This window comes from Scophthalmus maximus, chromosome 19, assembly GCF_022379125.1.
Source record: "Scophthalmus maximus strain ysfricsl-2021 chromosome 19, ASM2237912v1, whole genome shotgun sequence".
NCBI classification, from domain to species: domain Eukaryota; kingdom Metazoa; phylum Chordata; class Actinopteri; order Pleuronectiformes; family Scophthalmidae; genus Scophthalmus; species Scophthalmus maximus.
Genome location: NC_061533.1, coordinates 19,580,001 through 19,600,881, shown reverse-complemented (window position 1 = coordinate 19,600,881; position 20,881 = coordinate 19,580,001). Strand labels below are relative to the sequence as shown.

Genomic DNA, 20,881 nt, shown 5'->3' with positions numbered 1-20,881 from the left:
CATTTAGGGCCTCATTTGTCTTTCTCCAGTGCTGGATAAGACTGACCACAGCTTTACAATTACTAGGGCCTCAATAAATATTTACATATTTACAATATGTAAATAGTATAAGACTTGTAGCAGGTCAAGGCCCATGGCGTTGTAGTTGAGCGTGGTGCGGTAAGTGTTTTTGGCGTGTTTCGGGTAGATGATGGTTGTACTCTGGTATCTGATGGGCCTCTGCCGCGGCTCCAGATACACCTGGGACTTGTAGCTCCTCCAAGTGCAGTCCTGCACTGCCACCACTGTCTCGCTGAAGGAGGTGGCTGTGGGAATGGGGGTGCAGACAGGAGAAGGGCTGCTCTCTTAAAACAGTAAAAAACAAAACAATTCATTGAACATATTATTCAAGTTAAAGTACTTTGACTACTTTTTTCTATTTAAGGAATCAAAAGAAAAAACCCCTACTTGTTCTGTGCTATATATAATCTATAATACAAATATATATAATTGTACAGTTAGTACTGGTGAAACAATATGTAAATAGTATAAGACTTGTAGCAGGTCAAGGCTGTGCTAATTTTAATGCCCATAAAATACTGTTGGAGAATATAGTTTAATGCATCATATTTTCATATGCACAAATGTATGTGCAAAGTAACTAATAACCTAAGCTGTCAGAACTGTAGCAGTTATAATCACTTGAAAGCAGCATGTTTTACAAAGGACTTTGTTATAAAAGGATGAAGACTAATTATGGTCAAGTTCAAATTTAGGAACGCACCCAGGAGCCTTATTTCCTCAGTGACCTTGTAGGGCTCATGGGAATTATGTAAGACGTTCATAAGGGGATTCAGTCTGACCCTCTTCAGCACAGCACAGGAGACTAGATCAATAGCAGCTGAGCACAGTGAAAATAGAGTAACTGCAACATTACCATGGTCAGGGCTGTAAACACATTCAACAACCTGTATGAACACGTTTGTACATAAAGTATACTTGTGCTGCTCCCTTGTGGTACTTTACCTTCATAAATTTGGCTCTGAAATTACCTGAAGGGCAAAAAGAAACCGTGACAACAAAGATCCAACACAAACACAACAATAAATAACATGACTCTGAGACCATGAATGGCAATAAGCTTTTTATTTAAACATTAAGGCAGTGTCTTCTTGTTTTTCATTTTAACACTGCTATCCACAAAGCTTGCTGGTGGGCATGTAGAATTTGACCATGTGAATATTTTTTTTCCTTTTTTTGCAATACCAACCTTGAAGCAAGCCACATAAATATGTACATCTCTTCAGTTTTATATACAATCCTTGCTATTTTACAGTGGGTTATAATTAAAAAAAAATCATTATGCACAAAAATTGTTGAACAATGCACTGTTTATATCAATCCCCCACCTACCCTCGGACAGTCCGGGATCACATCAGAAATCAACTTTTTTTTTAGGTTTGAATGATTATTTAGATTTATAATGAAACAGGCGTGTGTACAGACAAAAACAAAATGTATGTATATAATTTCAGTTTATACTTTTAAAAACACCTATAGGTCTGCCATTAGTTTAGGGGACAGCAGGATATGGCTTTGTCTGTTTATCGTCACATTCTTAAATTTCATCAGTGAATAATGATAAACACGCAGAGAGACCAATGTATGAAGCCTGCCTGTATTTCTGCTTTGCCTGATGAACTGACAAACCCACCATCAGTCTGAGAAGGAAAAACAAAAATTCTGAGCTAAGACACAGCTGAGATGTGCCTGCAGGTAAGCATGATGAAGGAGGGAGAGGAGGTAGTCCTATAATAGTCAGCATGTTTGTGTGTTGACAATCCACCGTGACAAAAAGAACTGTGTTGTGACAGAGCTGAGTCCGTCTCATCACTGCCACTACTCAGTATGCAGTCGGTGGACCGAATCCATCCCTGGTTGCTCAAACCGTCACAAACCGGAAACAATAATTTACAGAAAGCGCAACCTTTAAAATACTAGAAGTAAAAAGTGAAAACATGTCGACTATGTCACAAAAAAACTACCAAAATGCTTTTGAATTGCTCTCCCCTCAATGTCCTCTAAACCGTACAAACACAGGAGGTGCAATGAAGTACACTTGAAGTATGTGATAGGTCTCATAGTGGAGAAAACATTTGATGCAGGCCCATGTAAGCTGTCCCACTGATACAGCGTTGTCATGTTTAGATGATAAATCTAATGGAACAGTTAAAAGCTAAGGCTGTAATGGAGTTGGAAGAAAAAGGAAAAAAAAAATGCAGCACAAAAAATGTAAATTTAAAAAAAGGACGTTTCATTTGCTTTTTTTGTTTTCAGATTTCCCTGCATGGACAGTATAAACCCTGGCATAGGGGGCTAAAGGAAACATTGTGCGTCACTTGGTAACTTTAGTACTGTATATGTAAAATAAATGGCACTTAACACTAGGAATATCTCATAACTGTACAAAATCTGCCTGGATGAGGAGTTGAGTCTCAGGTGCACCACTAGGCAGTAAAAGGTCAGAGGTCAGACTGTCACAACAGCTCCTGGACAGGATTCCGGCAGGCCAGCTAAAGCTGACACCGCCATGGACCAAGGGTTCGTAGAAAGATGGCTTTTTTCTTTTTGTCACCTCTTCAATGCGAGCAAACTCCGGGTTGATGCTGAGGAATTTGCCTTTAAGCGGCTTTAAGGTCAGTCCGCACCTCCTCGAAGCGGCTGATTCGTCGTTCACTAAAATGTGATTGTCGCTCTGAGTGCGAGAGCGCTGAAGAATATCTGCACCAAGACCAAAATTAACATGTCGGTGTCAAAAGATACCTCTACAGTGGGATTTCTATGCTGTTCTTGAGTCCATTTTTTCACCTGCCCGGGGAAACACAGATTCTTAAAAATGCCATTGTGAACAGACTGACAGCTAAGTGCTTAATATCCAAAAACAGTTTCAACAAACACAGACATGGTTAATATAAAAACAGTGAGAAAGTGTCACTTGTCTCAGTGCCATCCATCTGGCAAATCATCTCTCCCAATGAGGATGCCTTAAGTCAGCAGGCGATCGCTTTTCCCCAGGACACTCCCAAATATATGATGACACCATGGATGAACAGCATGTTTACCTTGTAAACCAATGATATGACCCTCCTACATAACAATCACTGCCCCCCCCCCCCCCCTCAAAAAAAAAAAGATACATCATTGCAGATAAAAGACAACAAATGGCGCCATCAAAATGTACTAAAGGTCTCAGCTCACGTTCCAAACACAGGACGAGACAGATTTCAAAGGGGAAAAAGAAAGAACCAAAACAGGAAAAAAAGGATGCTGATTCTCCTCTTGTCCTCTCGCACGCGTTCTTTTAGTGGTAGCAGAGCACAGGCTGCCTGCACCTGGAGTTCATGGTGGATACGTGAGGGGGCTCACTGTGTGGGCTGCTGCTGCTCTCAGGTCAGATCTGAGGTGACGATCTGTCTCTAGAACAGCCGTCACCGGGTTCCTGACCTTCCACACAACTGTCAGCACATTAGAGCGGTTCACCTTAAAGGTGCAGGTCTATGTGTCTATATTGATAAGGCCAGTGAGGAAAAGTAGTTAAAAAAAAAAAAAAGGAACATAGGAAAGAAGTGATTTGTCCTTTAGAGTCATCCTGGAGTGATTGGAGTGATGCATAACACATAAGCGCAAACATACACGCGGAGCAGCAGTGTTCCAGCTCGTCGCCGCTTGGTGTAAAAGATGACTCGACTCCTTGCTTGAGGACTGATGGAGGAAATGCAGAGTGGAATGGTGTGGGTAAGTTAGCGGATGCCTCAACAGGTGTGTGTGCACGTGTGTGTGCGCGTGCAGCAGCACAGAAGGGGTTGACTGGTAGCAGGCTCCTGTTGTACAGTGGCATTTTGGGTCACTCGCTGTCAGACAGGGTCTCGTACTGAGACATAAGCAGAGGCTTGGGCTCCTCCTCCCAGGAGCGGCCTTGACCAAGTCCTGACCCTGGGCCCTGGCCCCCCGGCTGTCCAGGGGAGGGGGACGGGGTGGACACCGTCCCGCTGGGGAAACGCATTATCAACGGGTTGCACGGGAACGGAGTCGGAGCTGAACCTGCAAAAAGGCAGCGCGACAGAATCTATATGATGTGTTACAGACATTTTTCTTCTTTTCCAGACATCATGCAGCTAAATGACTGTAACAAAACCGTTAACAGTAAATCAGTCAGAGTCAAAAGAAAGAAAAAAAGAATTATACCTGTGGATGAAGGCCGGTCCTCCCACACACGATTGGTAAGGGGTGTTCGTCTGTTGCAGTCTCCCTCAGAGTGGACAGAGGACACAGAGGACGGCCTCTCCCCCCCTGAGAGTCCCGGTCCTGGGGATTTGGCTTTGCGGCCGTTGGAGCGCCCGCTGCCCTTTGAAGACTTTCCTCCACCTGCAAACAGAGGAGGCAGAAGTTCGGTTTAACCTACAGTATAAAGATCATTCCTCCTGAGTATAAGTGAAGAACTAACTGCGCTGCATTTGGTTTTGCCGATGAGACAAATTTTTTTTCAACATGTTTCGTGGTAATTGTAAATTAAAACACATACATAAGAAGATGTATGCTATTAAAACACTTACAGAAGACTCAAATAAAGAATTCGATTTGAGAAGGTAGGAAAAAATATGCTTATTGACAAGATTTAGAAGAGAAAATCAATACGACTCGCATAAGTCTCTATGAAGCTACAGCCTGTAGCCTGTTAGATTATCTGAGTATAAAGACTGACAGCAGGGTGAATACAGCCAGCCTGGCCACAGACAATTAAGTGTTTGAGGAAGTCGCACCTTGTGAGAAACAGTCCTCAGCTCGTCCGTCGGCAGACATGTTGGAACCCATCGCATTAGCAGCGTTGGTCCGTTCATCAGCCTGATCATCGTATTTGCCAATTAAGGCCTTTCTTATTATGGCCTCCAGGCCTATTGAGTTACCAGGGGCCTCTGGAGTCGAGTGACTGCGGACACTCACAGGTCCTGTGAAAGGAGGGAGTGTTAAACAATTTCGATTTAGACAAGTACAGAGAGTTCTATCATAATAACGAACAACGGGCACGAAGCAGACGACAGAGCAAAAAAATACCAAGGACAATAATGATCCATAGAGCCACAGGAGGGAATAGTATCAGAAGGGGGGAAAAAACAACGAAGAGATGAGACAGAGGCCAAAGCAGTGGAAAGAAAGTGTGGTGATTCACTAATGTCAGAAGAGTAGGGAGTACAAACTTAACAAAAGAAAGCATGAGATGTGTCATAAGGACAGAAGAACAGATATGTTCTTGTGCACTGTGTTGATTCATTCATCCATTAGTGAGGGGCATTGTGTGAGAGGGAGGAGTACGTCCTGGACAGTTTGCCAGTCTATCTCAGGGCTGACATGTAAGGACATATAACATTCACCTACAGGCCATTTAGAGTCACCATTTCTTTGGACTGTGGGAAGAAGCCGTCATACCCCCAAAAAACCCACACAGTCGTGGGGAGAACTTGCAAACTTTAAAGAGAAAGGTTTGAACCCAGAACCTTCTTGCTATGAGTCACTAGCAGTGCTAACCACAGCCCCTGGTTATGACATACTGTAGGTGAACAGTGCCTCGAGGCTGCGCAGAGGGTGGGGCTGAGAATAGGATGATTTTCTCTTAAGGCCTCTCCCAAGTCTCGCAAACATGTAATTTCACACATGCCCCAGCAATTATACTGTCTGTGTCATGTGTCACATAGTACAAGTTCATTTCCTGTGTACACGCCAACTTAGGACCTTATATTATTTTTGTACACGGCACCTTTCGCCATAGCTCTGGTCTGAAAACGCGCACTGTGCACAGCGGCTGATTCATAAATCAGAGCAACATCTGCTATAGCCTTGGACAACAAAATGCTCAAATATAAATTAAGCTAATTCGTCTTTCATGGTCATTATTAACTCAACACGCTTCACGTTGCATCATGCATACTGTTGCCATATCTGACCGACTCCGAACACGGTGTAATGGATGAGTGTGGAAATAGATTACCTGCAGTCGTGGATGCTGGCATGTTGAAGATTTCTGTTCCAGGCTGACCAGCATCTGAGAGCGTGAACAAGGTTTCCTTTTAAAAGCCCATTCCCTTTACCAAGTCACACGCAAGGTTTACCTAACACTGGGTTTTTTGATAGTGCACTCGTGCCTGTGCTGAGTTCAGACTTACTGAAATCACTGTCGCCTCCCACCACAGTCATCTTCTTGATCATCTCCTGTTTCTTCGACTTCACGATAGCCGAGGTGCTCTCGGTCAGCTTGCTGAAGAAGGCTGGAGGCTGGGAAGCATTGGGAGGTGAACGGGAGCCCAATCTGTACAAGCAAAAGGAGAGCCCGGTTAAAATGTGCACACACGCTCCTGTGGTATTCACATATTGTATGCTTTTAAACACAGTAGTTGGCATGTTGAAGCACCCTAAGCAAGTTAATATGAAACAATTAATTTCTGGTTAAATTATTTGTAGAGCGACGGCAATGATTCACATAAATGTTAGAATGTAATAATAAACCAATCACAAATCTAAATACTGTATGAGCAGTGTTCTCAATAAACTGAACACACAGTAAACCACATAGTACGAAAAATTTGGCTTGATCTGACTTGTGACTGCACCCACTCGGGTTAACGAAAAGCAATAAAACATATTTGACGCAAGCCGTTTGGTTATGTGTGCGCTTTTACCCTTGCTCTCCCTGCTTGTTTGGGTAAGAGGCCCCTCCCTGGACGTCCGGTTCAGAGCCAGCTCCGGCAGGAGACACTGGTTCAATGCCGTCATTTGAAACACTGACGGGTGACGTCTTGGGCTGAGGAGGAGACCTGGGGAAAATACAAATGCAGATAAACAGCACGGTTAAATTGGTTCAATTCAATGAAGTCTCATTTAAATTCTAAACATCAGTAACAAAAAGGTAGAGTGTAGATAGTGCCCACATCTGCGTTCAACAGATCTTTCTCTTGTTCTTAATTGATTCCATTGGTAATTCCTACCGGTCTCTGTTGCGTTCCCCGCCAAGGCCCTCGAGATAGCGGTGCCCTTGGACTGACTCCTGTGACGTGGTCGGAGGCTGGGAGGCACTAGGCGGACGGGTCAAGTCCAGGACAGGAGAGCCGTGGTAGCTTTGCTGATGCTGGCTCTGCCTGGTGTAGTCTTTAGTTATCACCTCCTGTTTACGTCAACAGAGTCATGTCATGATACATGGGACAAAATTGCCTACATGAAAATACAAATAAATTCTATTCAGCAGCTTAAAACCACCAAAGAAACACGACAGAACATAAACAGATGATTGTTTGTGATGTTAGTGTGCCGTTTTGCCAGTTGTAATGCAGTGGTTTTGCAGTCTTACACTGATGTGCTGTGCCAAAGTGACCACCCTCTGGCTGCCTTTAACACAGGGGGACGGGGGCTGTTGGCCTGGAGACAGTCTCTCCTCAGACGGAGGACGGTACAGGCCATGTGACTCCATCTTCTGTTGAGCTGAGTCAAAATCCAAAGAGCAGACACACATGCGAGCGCACACACACGCACAGATGCAAAAATCACATTCACACATGGATAAAAGTTAGTTTTTTGGGTTTTTTTGTGTGCACAAAAATCACTTAAATGTGTGAAAACATGCATAATCCAGAAAATGCTGCACTTATGTTGGATGTGCAATTAAACATTTCATGTAGCAGCTACAGATGAAAGCTGAAAGGGCAAGCGTCTCGCAAAAAACACTATCTGACAGTGTGTGTGGCAAGTTACCACAGATCTCCTGATGATTTATAACGTACTCTTTGCATGCAGAACTAGCGCAGCTTGGCTTCGACTAAAAGTGGTGTTAAAACTGACTGGTTTTCATCACTGACTCATAAATGAAGAAGTCATAAAGTTGCTTTTTAAATGGAGACCATCTCTCCATCACAGACAGACACTTTGAAAAAAATTATAAAATACTGCCTTAAAGCCAAAGAAAATGTCTTTACTGTATGATATGAACAAGAGACAGTTATGAATACTACTAATACTGAATAATAGTACAAAGCATAAATCAAGACAGACCCATGGTAATAACTTTATGAAATTAGTACTTCAACATTGTAGGACTGAAGCTTTCAGCCTGAAAGCTCAGAGAGCACTACAAGCCTATTTCAAGACTGTTTTTCCCTTGTGCGCCATGCCTCACTATGTGTTTTCTTACACAACTCAGGCAGTATCACAGTATTTATCTCAGGAGAAGATGATGTAAGTTGTGTTTGTGTGTGTGGGTGTGTGTGTGTGTGTGTGTGTGTGTGTGTGAGTGTGTGTGTGTGTGTGTGTGTGTGTGTTGCTGCTGCTGTGTTTTCTGTTGTTAACTAGCAACAGCAGAAGAGACTGCTTTCATTTCAAAAGCAGCTTGTGTTTCTGTCTACTTGTCTGTGAACGTGTGCTTACGTCTGTCTAAGAGTTTCATCTGCTCTGAGAAGCAGGATTCCTGAGGAGTACGGTATATACAGGACTGTAACAACACATTTGAACTCAGCATGCAGTTGTCACTTGCCCTGCAGTCTTGTATAAATACAGATGTGACACATTGTTCTACAAGCAGAAAACAACAAGACAAATCCAAATTCCAAATGATGGACAAACTCCCAGAGGCTTGATTGAGAGAGATTTGTTAAGTGTTGGGGGTGTGTGGGGGAAAAATAAATTAAAAAACAAAATTAAAATCAAATTAAATTAGCATAAATTGCAGTGAGCCATAAATAGGAACATGCAGAGATTTGGATGCCAAAACCTGCAGTACCCCGCTCTCCCTGGATGGCTGATCGTCTGCCCAGTCTTTTTCCACCGTGCCTCCCCTTTCAGCACTCTCTTTCTGTGTAGCACCGGTTCTCTCTGGGACCTCAGGGTGCTCGGTTTGGTGGTTGGTAATGATTAGTTCATACTACACGATCTGTAGCCTGATTTTCAACTCGCCGACAAATTTTTGTCCGACTAGGTTTCTAGCAGGCTAAATATGTAGATGAATCGGCCACAACTACAGCCAATCAGACCACAGGACAGGGGGAGATAAAATAAAGACATCGTGTGTGAGCAGGATGCCACAGATGAGCAGGAGGATCACTCAGACTCATTTGAATGGTTAACTATAGGGCCATTTGAGTGTTTAAAGAATTATCTAACTATATCGCAATCTGTGTGTGCGTAATCTGATTTGTAAATGCATACAGGAATCTGCAAATGAGATGCAATAGGAGTTAACACAAGCGGAGGTCAGACAACAACGTTTTGTTTTTGTGTTTTAGGGACCAGACGTACTAGTCTGGTTTTCTCCTGGTGAAAGGTTGTATATTGTGAGACCCCGCTCGCCAGTCAGTCATGTAGTATAAACTCGCAACGACTCACAAGACAGTAAGTCGATCCGATGACTTTGAACTTGGCTTAAGGCTCTCAATGACATTTAATGAGAGGAACTCTCATATCTATTTTCTGTTCCCTGTTCGTCATCTAGGTTATATTTGGTCATTGTCCAAAGTAGTGACTCAGCACAATGCATTTCAAAAAGGTGTGTGAGTAGCAACATGAAGGAGTGCCTAATCTGACATGCAGTATTGAAGTACAGTCACTGCATGTGCAAAGTCAAAGTGCTTGAATTACAAGCAATCTTGTTTAGCATGCTATATAAAAGCCTCCTGCAGTGCAACGCCTTTTCAGTTGTCTAAAATTTGCATATGGTGAAATATTCTGTTTAAAGTAAGCAGATGGAAAAAGAGGGAAGAGGAGTGCCACATTAAAGTCAGAAAATTAAAAATAAGCAGGAAAGAATGTTCTGGATTAATGACCCCCCAGCTTAAGCTAACTTGAATGACACCTTAAAGGACACCTAGGGTCTTCTGCATGGAAAAATATATGTGTCAAGTTGTTTGCTCGCAATATTTTATCAATAAACTGCCTCTTTACGTTCAATTTCAGTCAGTTGTGTCCAATTTGGACAGGCTAGAAGTTTGGTTTTCCAGAGGGCACCCTTGGTGGTCTTTAAGTATGTACAGAAAATGTAATAATAAGACTGGGGAAAAAAAGCAAAAAAATTATAGCAGTGAAAGAAAAAATGTAAATGAATCTGGCTGATTTGATAATGCCAACCACCACAGCGTGCAATAGGCCACAGACTGACGGGGGACGGTCTAGATGATGAGGGGGACCCTGCGATCCAGAGCGTCTTACCATCAGTGGCGCTGCTGTCAACAAGCGAGCCCGTCTCTGGCATCCCCGTTTCACAAGAAATTTGACGCATTATAATCGCGTTTATGAAGTTGGCCGCAGTCATGGTGGTCTTACCGAGTGCTCGGAGCTCTTGTTCCTGAATCGACATCGGTTTGTTTTGAGTCTTTTCCCTACTAGGTGTACCGCTTTCTCCACGGCCAGGAGGGTTATCCGACTGGGGAGGCAGTAGGTGCTGGGGCCGGCCTGAAACCGAGAGATAGGACCCTGGGTATATCCCTCCTGGGCCGGGGCTGGACAGCTTGGGGTCTGATTTAATGGAGGGTCCATGCTGGTCCTGTACATGCTTGGGTAGACCTCCCCTGGTTTTGCCTCCATCACGGCTCTGCTCTTTGGCTATACTTGGGTCCATGACAGGTGGGTAGCTCTCAGGGGGCACACCTGTCCTTTGGAGGTGGCCAGGATAGCTCTGGTAACGTGCTGGCCCTGAGGGCATGGACCTAATGGGTCAACAAAACACACTAAGTAACCACGACTGTGAATGTTATTAGAAGTTATTTTTAAAAAATAACAGAACTATATTGCAGTTTACCGTAACACAGATGAGCTGGAGTGTTCACTGACAGAAAGACTTTTGCCCCCAGTGTTGTGCAGGACACTTGGCCTCTGCTGCACATTCTCCTGGGTACGAGGTGACACTGGGGAGTGCTGGTGGCTGTACGGTTGGGAAGCAGGTCTCACAGGGCCGCTGCTACTGCTTGCCAAACTATGCTCTGTACCTAAGATGGACAAAACAGACTCATTTACCCCTAACCCTAATCAAATGTAACTACTCTTTCCTCCAACTACATTTGAACTGTTAGTGAGTGACTTCACATTTACCATGCAGACAAAAATGACTAAACACTAATTGCGCCACACCTGGCCGCCAGATGGGGGCGTGCTCCACATTTCCGAGAGACCCGCCCTTCTCTCTGTCGCGCTCTCGATCCCGGTCCCTTTCTCTTTCCCGATCCCTCTCACGTTCTCTTTCACGATCTCTCTCCCGGTCCCGCTCACGCTCCCTCTCTCTTTCCCGTTCTCTGTCTCTCTCCCGGTCCCTCTCTCTGTCACGCTCACGTTCGCGCTCTGAAGATGAGGATGTGCCTTGCATCTTGTTTACATGAGAGGAGCCAACTGTATGGAAAAAAGCAAAGGGAAAGAAAAACAATTATGAAAACAGTAACTGCAACAACTCTTGAGGTGAGTTTGCTTTTGTGAACTGAATTGTACCTGGCGAGATGGGGGAGGTGGTGTAAGGCCTGCCAGGAAAGGTGGTGCTTCCCCCGGGGATGTAGGTGATGCGATCCATTGGGGAGCCGGCAGCCCCTGAAGAGGGAGGGACCAGGACAGGGAGGTGTGGCACCTGAGAGAGATCGATGATCCCTGGGGGACAGAAAGAAGAGAAGGGTAAAGGAAAACCTAATAGCTGGTCTAGGTGTGGTAAATAAAGCTCATACTGCTGTCTCATATTGGTCCATGTCGAAAACATGTAATTCATATTAGTATTGACAGGTAATATAATAATACAAGGAAATTTGGTATCCTTGAAACAAATACCAACAAATGACTTAATGTAAATAAATAATAGAATAATAGGTTTATATTAACCACCTATTCTGAAAGTGGAAAATATTAAATTAAACCAAACTACAAAACTCAAAGTAAATGATTGCAACAAAGGCAATAAAATGAGAGAATACAATAGGATTGGATTAGATACTGCTTTCATGAACGTTTCAAGACAAAAGTTATTATTACATTATACTGAAAACCAAACTCACTCATTTCTCCCTCATCAACTACAAAGTAGGGATTAGAATGAGGGATCGAGGGATTGCATCAACTCCTCGAGGGCCACTCGTTTTTCTAAATTCATTTTTAGAACCCAACGCATCTTTCTGCAGGAATAACGATGCACAGCAATACAGCCTACCCAACACGTAATGCTTATTTTGAATCAAAACAGTCACAGTTACCCTTTAAGGATTTATTTTTCACAAAACTTACAAAAACATAATTAAATTCGGGGGTCACACTTTACTTCACTTAACATAAAAAAAAACACTGTAGGCCTGTAACGGTTAAAAAAAACAAAAAAACAGGCTCAACTTTAAACAGAAAATAAAATTTGGAAAGACTGTTTTTCTGAAAACCTAAATATTCTATTCTTGTTCAGGAAAACACGCATGTCAACGTGTCCGGAAGAAAGGCGAGAACGCATTCTGTTTATGATGAGTCCCGCTTCGGAGAAGACACGCTCTGCTGGCACAAAGTCTGCAGGTATCAGGAGGTGCTGGGTGTCCAGTGCCTTGCGATGTTGCGGTCCTGTGCATGTCTTGCACAGTAACCCGTCGTGTAGGTCAAACAACTTCTCTCGGTTGGTGAGGCGAAGTGCTGGTTCCGAAAATCAATGGTGTTTTCTCGGGTCAAGCGCAGAAGCAAGGAATGCTGCTCGCACGCACACACAAATAAATAAAAATAATAAAAAAAAAAACTTGCGTGCCTTTGTTCACCAATGGAGATCATTTGAAATGAGGACTACTCAAGGAAAGTAAGTTCAAGTAAGACCAATGCATTTTAACTTAACTTGTATCAAATAGATAAATGATGCATAAATGCTGAGGCAAGTTAGATGTATTTGATGCTTTGATAAAAAATACTCCAGACAGTAAAGACAACCTCACATTATTCATGTTTCCGTCTCCAGCAGCTAATAATTACCTTTAACTGCTGCTTGATGCAGCACACCAGCTGATTGCCCACAGCTTATGTGACATCAGACTTAAAATAAGTGCTTAAAATAAAAAAGAGTTCCAAGTAATTCAATATCAAGAGATAAACAGTACTGCAGTTCTTAATGTTTCACCTGACAGACGACACTGTTACTAAATAAAATCAAGGCAAAGTGAACTCTGCTGCGGGTCAGTAATGGTAAGAGATCTTAAAAAGCTCCATATGTAGGTGTAGCACACTTAATGTGACTCAAACCACGTTTGGTGAAGTGGGTTAGCCTTACCGCGCGGGGCTGCAGAATAGGGCATGGAAAGGGGCTGGTCTCGTGGACTAAGGCCCCTCAGCAGGTCTGAGCGCTGGGCGGCCATGGCGGCTGCTGGGGGCCATTGGTGCATCTGCTGCGAGGTGATGTAGTCATTGAGCAGCGTCTGGCGGTTCTCCAGGGCAGCAGTGTCTGGAAAGCCACGGATGAGGTAGGGGTAGGGAGGAGGGTACGCTGGGTTGGGGGCTAGATGGCGAGGCAGGTAGTAGGCCGCTGTGGATGAAGAGTAGCAAATGTCTAAATAACATAGGACATACAGGGTGTTTACAGATTTTGCTTGACTGAAACATTCCTCCCTTTACTATTTTGTTGAGTGTTTTCAGATCAACTAAACACTACAAAGGACTACAGCGGTGTGGTACTGGTGCTATTGCTACACGCAAGAGTATGAAATACATACCATAAAGTGCAGTTTAATGGATTACCAGACACAGAAACATTGGTAGACTATCAAGCATGTATACATGTATTTGATTGGTCAATTCAGTGCTATGCCTAATGCTGATGCACTGTATTATGGCAAAAGCTGAGCAAATTTTCAGGTAGAAAATCTCATCGAATGAAAGGATTTTTCTTTTATTCTAGGTTGGGTTGTTGGACAGGGCAGGACAGTGACTGCCTGGATTTCGTTGACCTCACATAACTCAGAGCAAAGTTTAGCTGAGCTCTAATGAGGTCAGAATAACTGAAAAGACCTGAGAAGGTGTGCAGGGCCATACAGCCCTCCAAATGTAAAATAAAAGTTTTAGAAAACAAGGCTCCTGTGTTCCATGTTTTTTTTTTTTTTGCAGTTTTGAATTTGACCGTACCTGGGTCAATCGGGATGCCACGGGGCAGCGCTGAAGGATCAAAGGCTAAGGGGATTTGGCGGTACACATCTGCAGCTCCGAGACCCTGCAGCAGACGCTCATACGCCTGCTGATCAGGAACACCAGGGAGTGGTGATTTGGTGGCACTCATCTCCCTCGGGGTCGGTGTGGCTTTACGCTCCTGAGACGGATTCTTACTTGAGCCTGGAGCAAGAACAAGCAAATACATTTCGATGTACAGTTTTTGGGGTGACGTATCTGGTTCTAGGATATTAAAGCTGGTGTGGTTATAGCAAGATATTTGTTGCAGAAACAAACCAACCATTGATTGAATTAAGATGTACTCACCATCATGCTGCCTTTGGCTTGCCTCCCTAGACAGAGGGGAGCCACGATGGGAGGGTCCAGGATAAGGGGTCCTTAAGTTGCCTTTGTCGTCATAGCCCACTGGGCTATGATGAGCCTTGCCTCCCTGCTCTGACCCGAGTGTAAGGGGAGAAGAACGGGCAATAGGACTAGCCGTACTGACCACCGCACTGGGGCGCCCTTTTGGTGCTTCTTCATAGCGGCCCCTCTCAGCACGCATCTCCAGGTGGGAGGGTGCGTTGTGGTAGGAACGTGGTGAACTGGCTATGATGGAGCGGACATCATGACGTTTCCCTGAACCAGACGACTCCTGCTTCATGGGTGTTCCCTGAAGAGAAGCACAACATGAATTAATCAGTTAAGTGTAGAGAGGGCCAGACTTCAAGGGTTGGATAGCGATGGTATGTGTTGATAGTGTGTATACCTGTGCTATAATGCCTTCTTTGGCAGGTTGCCTGAGCTCCTCCCTGGGAATGAGGTGGATGGAGCGCCCAGCCTCCTTCACAGTGGGCACCATGGCATCTCTGCCCTTCATTGGGTCAGAAAGAGAACTGGGTCCACGTGGTGGGGAGCCTTCTCTCTTCATCTGTTTAGCCTCCCTCCTGTGGTATCCATCCTGAGGGTCCAAATGACGAGGTATACCTGAAATATATATAAAAGAAATTGAAGAAATGTGGATTATTAATTTGATGGATTTCACAATTGACGCAGAAGGGATCTGGGAAATGGACAGGACAGAAACCAAAAAAAAAGATTCTGAGCAGCTTCATCCACTACTGTCTCTGGGCAAGATGTGACAAGATGGTTATTTGACTTTACTGCTATCAGACAGATAAACAGAAGTAAAGACATGAAAGTACTCAGTGGGTGACAGTGGGTGAGTTCTGGTAAACAGGCACAATCTGTTTCTTGAAAGGAAAAAGAAAACGAAAAAGAAAAAAGACTATCTTTCTCTGCAGCTTTGCTGAGTGAGCACAGAATGTGGCCGATGAAGTGAGAGTGCATGGCTTCAGGAAAAACACAATGCAAATAGAGATGGCAGACAGATATTAAACGTGATTCTCTTGCAAGCAGATTAATTTACATCCAGTTCAAAGATTCAATTTGCTGCAATTTCTTCAGTCCTATTGTGTCACTTTCTGCTATGTTATATGTTATCCTACCTTGCGAGATGGAACCACGGATGTGATGAGCATCCTTGTAAGGTGTGTGGTGCGGACTGTCCCTATCATGAGGCATGGCTCGAACAATCAGACCTGAGAGAGAGGGAGAAAGAAGCAGTGAAATTCGAGACTACCCTCCCTGATTTCATCAACAATTAGAGGTGAATGTGATTAAACAAGAGACAGACATCATTACGTTCAGTAGCCTTTTGTGAGACTGACAGATGGTTAAGTGGAGCTTCCTATTACCTTCACAGTTGGCAGCAGACAGAGAATCCCTCATGGGCAGGCCTCTAGAGATGCCTCCCTCCATGGCATCGTATGGACGCTTCAGGCCTAGAATCTCTCCAGGCTGCCCAAGACCTCGGCCCTCATCTTTAGGGGTTTGAGAGGCAGAGCCTACAAATGACCAAGATGTTCCTACAATTAGATAAACAATATCTCTTCCACATCAAATTATTTGTACGACTGACTCAGCGGAACCATTTCATTTGTTAGGCCAGATCTTACGCAAAATGAAATTAACAGTTGGCCATTAATTTTATTTTGGCCTAGCTGAAGTACTCACGGTCATATGTGAGGATGTGCCCGCTGATGCCCTCATAGACCACGTGGCCTTTTGACAGTGCCTCGTCCCGCTCCCTCTCCGCTCGGCTGGCACTGTCCTCAGTGATCAGGCGGGTTATGGTTCCCTTATACAGCACATCAGCCGGTGTCCCCTGTGGTGACGAGAGAGAATGTGAGACCTGCACGTATCTGATCATAAATTGTAGCAAGGACCTACAAGAGACGCCCTTGACTACCGGCATGTGTCATTTATGAGCCTGGATTTCATCACAACCACCTTGACATGCCAAAGTCATATAAAAAAGAAAAAACTAAAATCAATGCTTGTGCTCGGCAAACCAACTTGTTTCCTCAGGCAGCACCAGGCTACATTGTGCTCCCAACAGGCTCCTTTCCGGCTAACTGCACAGAGAGCTGCAGAGGGAATGCCAACAACAATGCCCACGATCAAGTCAGGCACAGGTAACAGACACTGCAGCTTGTAAACTGTGAAATTCTCTAGTACCATGTGATTGCACTGACTAGTCAATTGTGTTATCCAGCGTAAATAGCCTTTATTAGGCATAATCACTATTTTTAAATCCGAAAGTGGATAAGAGACATTTTAAAACCAACAACCAATGCTATTAAAAACAGACTGAGTTATGTATTGTAAATATATTACACAGTCTGTTTTAAAGTAAATTACTAAATAAAATTATTTACTAGTCGGCCCATAAAAAGATTCATTGAGAAAACAGCTTCAAAGTGGCATTAATAAATCCTAGTGGAGGCAAATAATGCTGATGTATACACTCATGCTACAGATAGTGTGCGTCAGTGATTGGGAACACTTTGTTTTGCTTATTCTTTTCTTTCCTGGATTGTTGAATTAGATGTAATTGGAGCAACAGTGAGCTGTTGATTTGATTGTAAAAAAAAGAAGCACATTCCGCATGTAACACTATAATATGCAATTGTAGTGTTACATAGGAATGTGCTTTCTTTTTCTTGAATAGTTTTTGCCCACAAACCCAACAAGCGTTTGTTACAATAGCGGGTAACAGATAACAGGGATTGAAATAAAAATTGAATTTCAAAAAAACAAAACACAGCTTTGAAGAACAAAAGAGTACGCCCCCAAAAACTGTGGAGACGCAACCTCTTGACAACAGCAGACAATAACTGGCAGCTTTGTTAAAACTGTGAATCATGTGACTCCGGGTATGAGTCATATGTCTACACTGCTTGGAGAAGTTACGAGAGCGGGTGGATGGTTGAGTGGGAGACACAGAAGAGTCTGTATCAGACTGTCATGGTGTCTGTTACCACCATGATATGTAGAGTCATATCATGGTGGCAACAGCCCCTCTCAATACGGTTATATCTTGTGTGCCAGTGGGATGTGATATTACAGTGGGTATATCACATCCCACTGGGTATAGCCAGCGCCTAGAGTAAATAGATAAATAGGAGAGGGAACAGACACAGTACAACGTGTACCTGTTGCTAGAGTGACAGGGCCACTCAGAGCTGTGGTTATGTCAATGCAGCAGGGAAATCCAGCAGCCCCAGCACTTGGATCTGCCTCATGACCTCTCAACATCTTTTCTGCTCTCTGTTTCATCTTAAGTACACAAATCAAAGCCAAGTAACACGAGGGCTGTGAAGTTTGACGACAGTGGCTTTAAAAGGGTACGGGCAGGTGCCAAGCAGCAGCAGCAGCAGCAGCAGCAGCAGCAGCAGCAGCAGCAGCAGCAGCAGCAGCAGCAATATGGACAAAACTCGTATTAACCACCAGAAGAGGAATATAGCTGAAAATAATGAGGGTGACTTGTGACTACCAGCAATACAGCATAAGTTAAGACTATCGCGAACCTTAAGAAGGGTTTAACATAGTGTCAGTTTTAATTCACCGTTTACATCCATCAGTCTCTGGACAAAGCAACTCATACAACAAAGTAAGCTGCTCCTGCATAGTGATCTCAGGGGGAAGTAAAGACTGGGCTCAGTCTCTCCTCAACCTACATAATGGTTCATTTACAGTGGTTAATTTTTAAACTGAAAAACTTCATGAATTTCAGATGTTATCCAGAGGTGCTCCAAAGAAAGGGGAAGAGCACCGGTTGCCAGTTATCCGTCGTAATGCACTACTCAAACTTGAACAATGTCAGCAGAATATTGTTAATGCACTCACATCATGGTGGCCGCACCCAGTGCAGTGATAACAAACTGCACATATGGGAGATTGTGTTACAGTGAGAGTGAAAACAAAGCAGAAGGGGATTATCTTTAGATAATGCCAATTTTCCTTCATCAACTTTGTTATGATGAGCACTGAGAGAGAAGAAAAAAGCCTGTTTGAGACATTCCCAGTTGCTGTATAGCAGCCTTAAGAAGGAACAAGGACCTAGACTTGGGTACTTTTACTGGTCTGAGCTCACCTGAGTAATGGAGCCCCCTCGGTAGGAGATCGAGGAATCTGGATGCATTCTGGTCCCTGGGATGCCCTTAGTGATACTGCCCCCCTGCACAGCTGGAATAGAAGCTGTAAAGATAGTGAGAAAGACATTTCTGTCACTATGAGCCAAAGTGTAGGTAAGTATCATGTAGTGCAAGTGAAAAACAAAGGAAACAATCATTGTTTGCAACAAAAAGAATTGTCTGGAAAAAGCCTGTGAGTACAGCTGCAAACACAGCTAAGGTTGTTTTACTATATCTATAATTCAAATTTTCATTCTAATGTACCCAGAGGCGTCGGGTTTTACATTTCTATTTTTAAAAGTAAAACAGTAATTACAGCTTTGTAATTTAATACATACTTTACTCTTGAGTATACAGTATGTGTATCAGCTTTGCACACATGGATTTAAGCACTTCCTCCCATTCTTCACATACTCTCAAACTCTGTAAGATTAGATGAGCTTGAGTGAACTCAACTCCCCATCGACCCCCCATAAGACTTGAGTACGGGTCACTAATGAATAGTCACTCCAGTGGGGTCCTTGCTGTGTGCGAGTCACCATCATGCCGAGCAGGTTAATCTTTCTGCGTGACAGTGCTCAATAAAACAAGTGGAATAGCTTGTTATTCAAGGGTGTATGGCATCTTGATTTGTGAGAAAAATACAATCGTTAAAAAAACAAAAAAAAATACAAAAACACAAAGAGCATGTCTGAATATTTACACTGGAACCATTCTGAACCTACTGAAATACACCTAAATGCACTAATACTAGTTTACTGTGTACGGAAATTAAAGTCAGGAGAAGTAAAGGTGAGTAACCGACCTCGTCCTGTAGCACTGTCGTGAGGTGGCCCCTGGGTCGACAGGCAGTCAGCCTGAGAGGACGAACTGCGAGGGGACAACTGTTCCTGTTTTACCATGGGGAAAGGACCTACTGCATAGTTGATGACGGTTTGGGAGGAACAAAGACAGAACAGAGAGACAATAATGAGACAAGCGTATCATATGAATGCAACAGATAATCAGGCCTCTATATCCGTCATAATTTATGCTTAAGACGTAGTTGGTGACTTACAGAAAAGAAAAACTGTGGGAGCACGAGTACCTCCAGAAAGTTTCACTCACCCATTTTCCTTTGATCCATCCAAGACAACCCCATTTGTGTTGGGGGCATCTTCCCGTGGTCCAACCCATGAGCTGGGCTGTGCAACTGCACTGGGGTGCCCTAAAGAAAGTATTTGGTCAATAACAATGATGTTAGATAAAAAAAAATGTATCCGTGTCTTTACAGTATATCATCAGCTATTCACGTAGCAAAAGTTGCTACTCAGAGTATATTAAAATATATAATTTTTGAATTCTGTGAATTTTGAGGGACCAACAGTGACTATCTCTAAGCCCTCTTTTTCATTTGTGTGGTGCTCTACCTGTGTGATGGAGCCCCCAGGCTTGGTGGAGGAAATGAGAGGTGGTGGCTCTGGCATTGTGAGGGGTCTCACGGCTGCTAGTCTACCACTGTCCTGTGGCAGACCAGAGAGTGAACTGTGGCCTGCTTGCTGGAACGCTACAAGGCAGGAGGCATTATGAGCTTGAGATCTGAATGTCTGATTTCTGGCAGACAGTTTGTAGAGGCAGTTTAGCATCAAGATGCTAGGGTTGTTAAGAATGTGAAAAAAACAAGACAGAATAGAGAGGATGACTCACAGTTGAAGTGGAGCAAGTGCTGGTCATGACTGAGCTTGGCCATGTCTCGTGGAGACATGGGGTATGGGGAGAGAACTGGGCGACCCAAGTTAGAGGTCCTTAGATCATCTGGGCCCAGTGCCTGCTTCTTGGCTTCACTGTGTGGAGACAAGGCCCGGGACTTTTCTGAAACAAAGACAACACACAAACAGCCAGGACTGAAAAACCAGCACTCAACTAAACCTCAACTAATCCAAGAAGCTGTCCTTTTGCCACTGCTAGTTCACTGTTGTCAACACCATTGACACTGTCATGGTCATGATCACACAAAACCCTTCACACCACCTCTCAGCCGGGGTGACACACCACTGAATTAATTTGTTAACATACAACCCACTAATAATATTTAGTACACAGTAAAATCCAGCAGAGGAGGTGATTGCACTGTACTGTGCTAAAGGTGTAATTACTGTAGGAAAAAATGGGGGAGAAGGCAAGGGGTGAACCTACTTAATCCCTGCAGGAGGGTCAGTAAC

General features: G+C 43.8%; 1 protein-coding gene across 4 annotated transcripts in view; it reads right to left on the bottom strand.

Moving 5' to 3' along the window:
* Positions 1-1,108: 1,108 nt before the first annotated feature.
* The window catches only part of ncor2 (nuclear receptor corepressor 2), a 94,427-nt gene continuing 74,654 nt past the window's right edge, over positions 1,109-20,881 (bottom strand). Inside the window, exons 23-47 of one of the 4 annotated variants that reach the window (XM_035638680.2) lie at positions 20,856-20,881; positions 20,367-20,531; positions 20,090-20,226; positions 19,788-19,887; positions 19,486-19,596; positions 18,641-18,744; positions 16,219-16,369; positions 15,900-16,049; positions 15,651-15,743; positions 14,912-15,129; positions 14,470-14,815; positions 14,122-14,325; positions 13,274-13,525; positions 11,488-11,640; positions 11,098-11,391; positions 10,808-10,994; positions 10,333-10,715; positions 7,376-7,506; positions 7,017-7,192; positions 6,711-6,845; positions 6,198-6,340; positions 6,023-6,076; positions 4,800-4,985; positions 4,225-4,404; positions 1,109-4,080 (exon numbers count right to left, since the gene is read on the bottom strand). The exon at positions 20,856-20,881 is cut by the window's right edge and continues 22 nt beyond it. In XM_035638680.2, the coding sequence (XP_035494573.2) occupies positions 3,884-4,080; positions 4,225-4,404; positions 4,800-4,985; positions 6,023-6,076; positions 6,198-6,340; positions 6,711-6,845; positions 7,017-7,192; positions 7,376-7,506; positions 10,333-10,715; positions 10,808-10,994; positions 11,098-11,391; positions 11,488-11,640; positions 13,274-13,525; positions 14,122-14,325; positions 14,470-14,815; positions 14,912-15,129; positions 15,651-15,743; positions 15,900-16,049; positions 16,219-16,369; positions 18,641-18,744; positions 19,486-19,596; positions 19,788-19,887; positions 20,090-20,226; positions 20,367-20,531; positions 20,856-20,881 (4,276 nt within the window). In that variant the 3' untranslated portion in view covers positions 1,109-3,883. The remainder of the gene's footprint in view (positions 4,081-4,224; positions 4,405-4,799; positions 4,986-6,022; positions 6,077-6,197; positions 6,341-6,710; positions 6,846-7,016; positions 7,193-7,375; positions 7,507-10,332; positions 10,716-10,807; positions 10,995-11,097; positions 11,392-11,487; positions 11,641-13,273; positions 13,526-14,121; positions 14,326-14,469; positions 14,816-14,911; positions 15,130-15,650; positions 15,744-15,899; positions 16,050-16,218; positions 16,370-18,640; positions 18,745-19,485; positions 19,597-19,787; positions 19,888-20,089; positions 20,227-20,366; positions 20,532-20,855) is intronic. The other 3 variants (XM_035638684.2, XM_047329311.1, XM_047329310.1) reach the window with 3 other exon arrangements.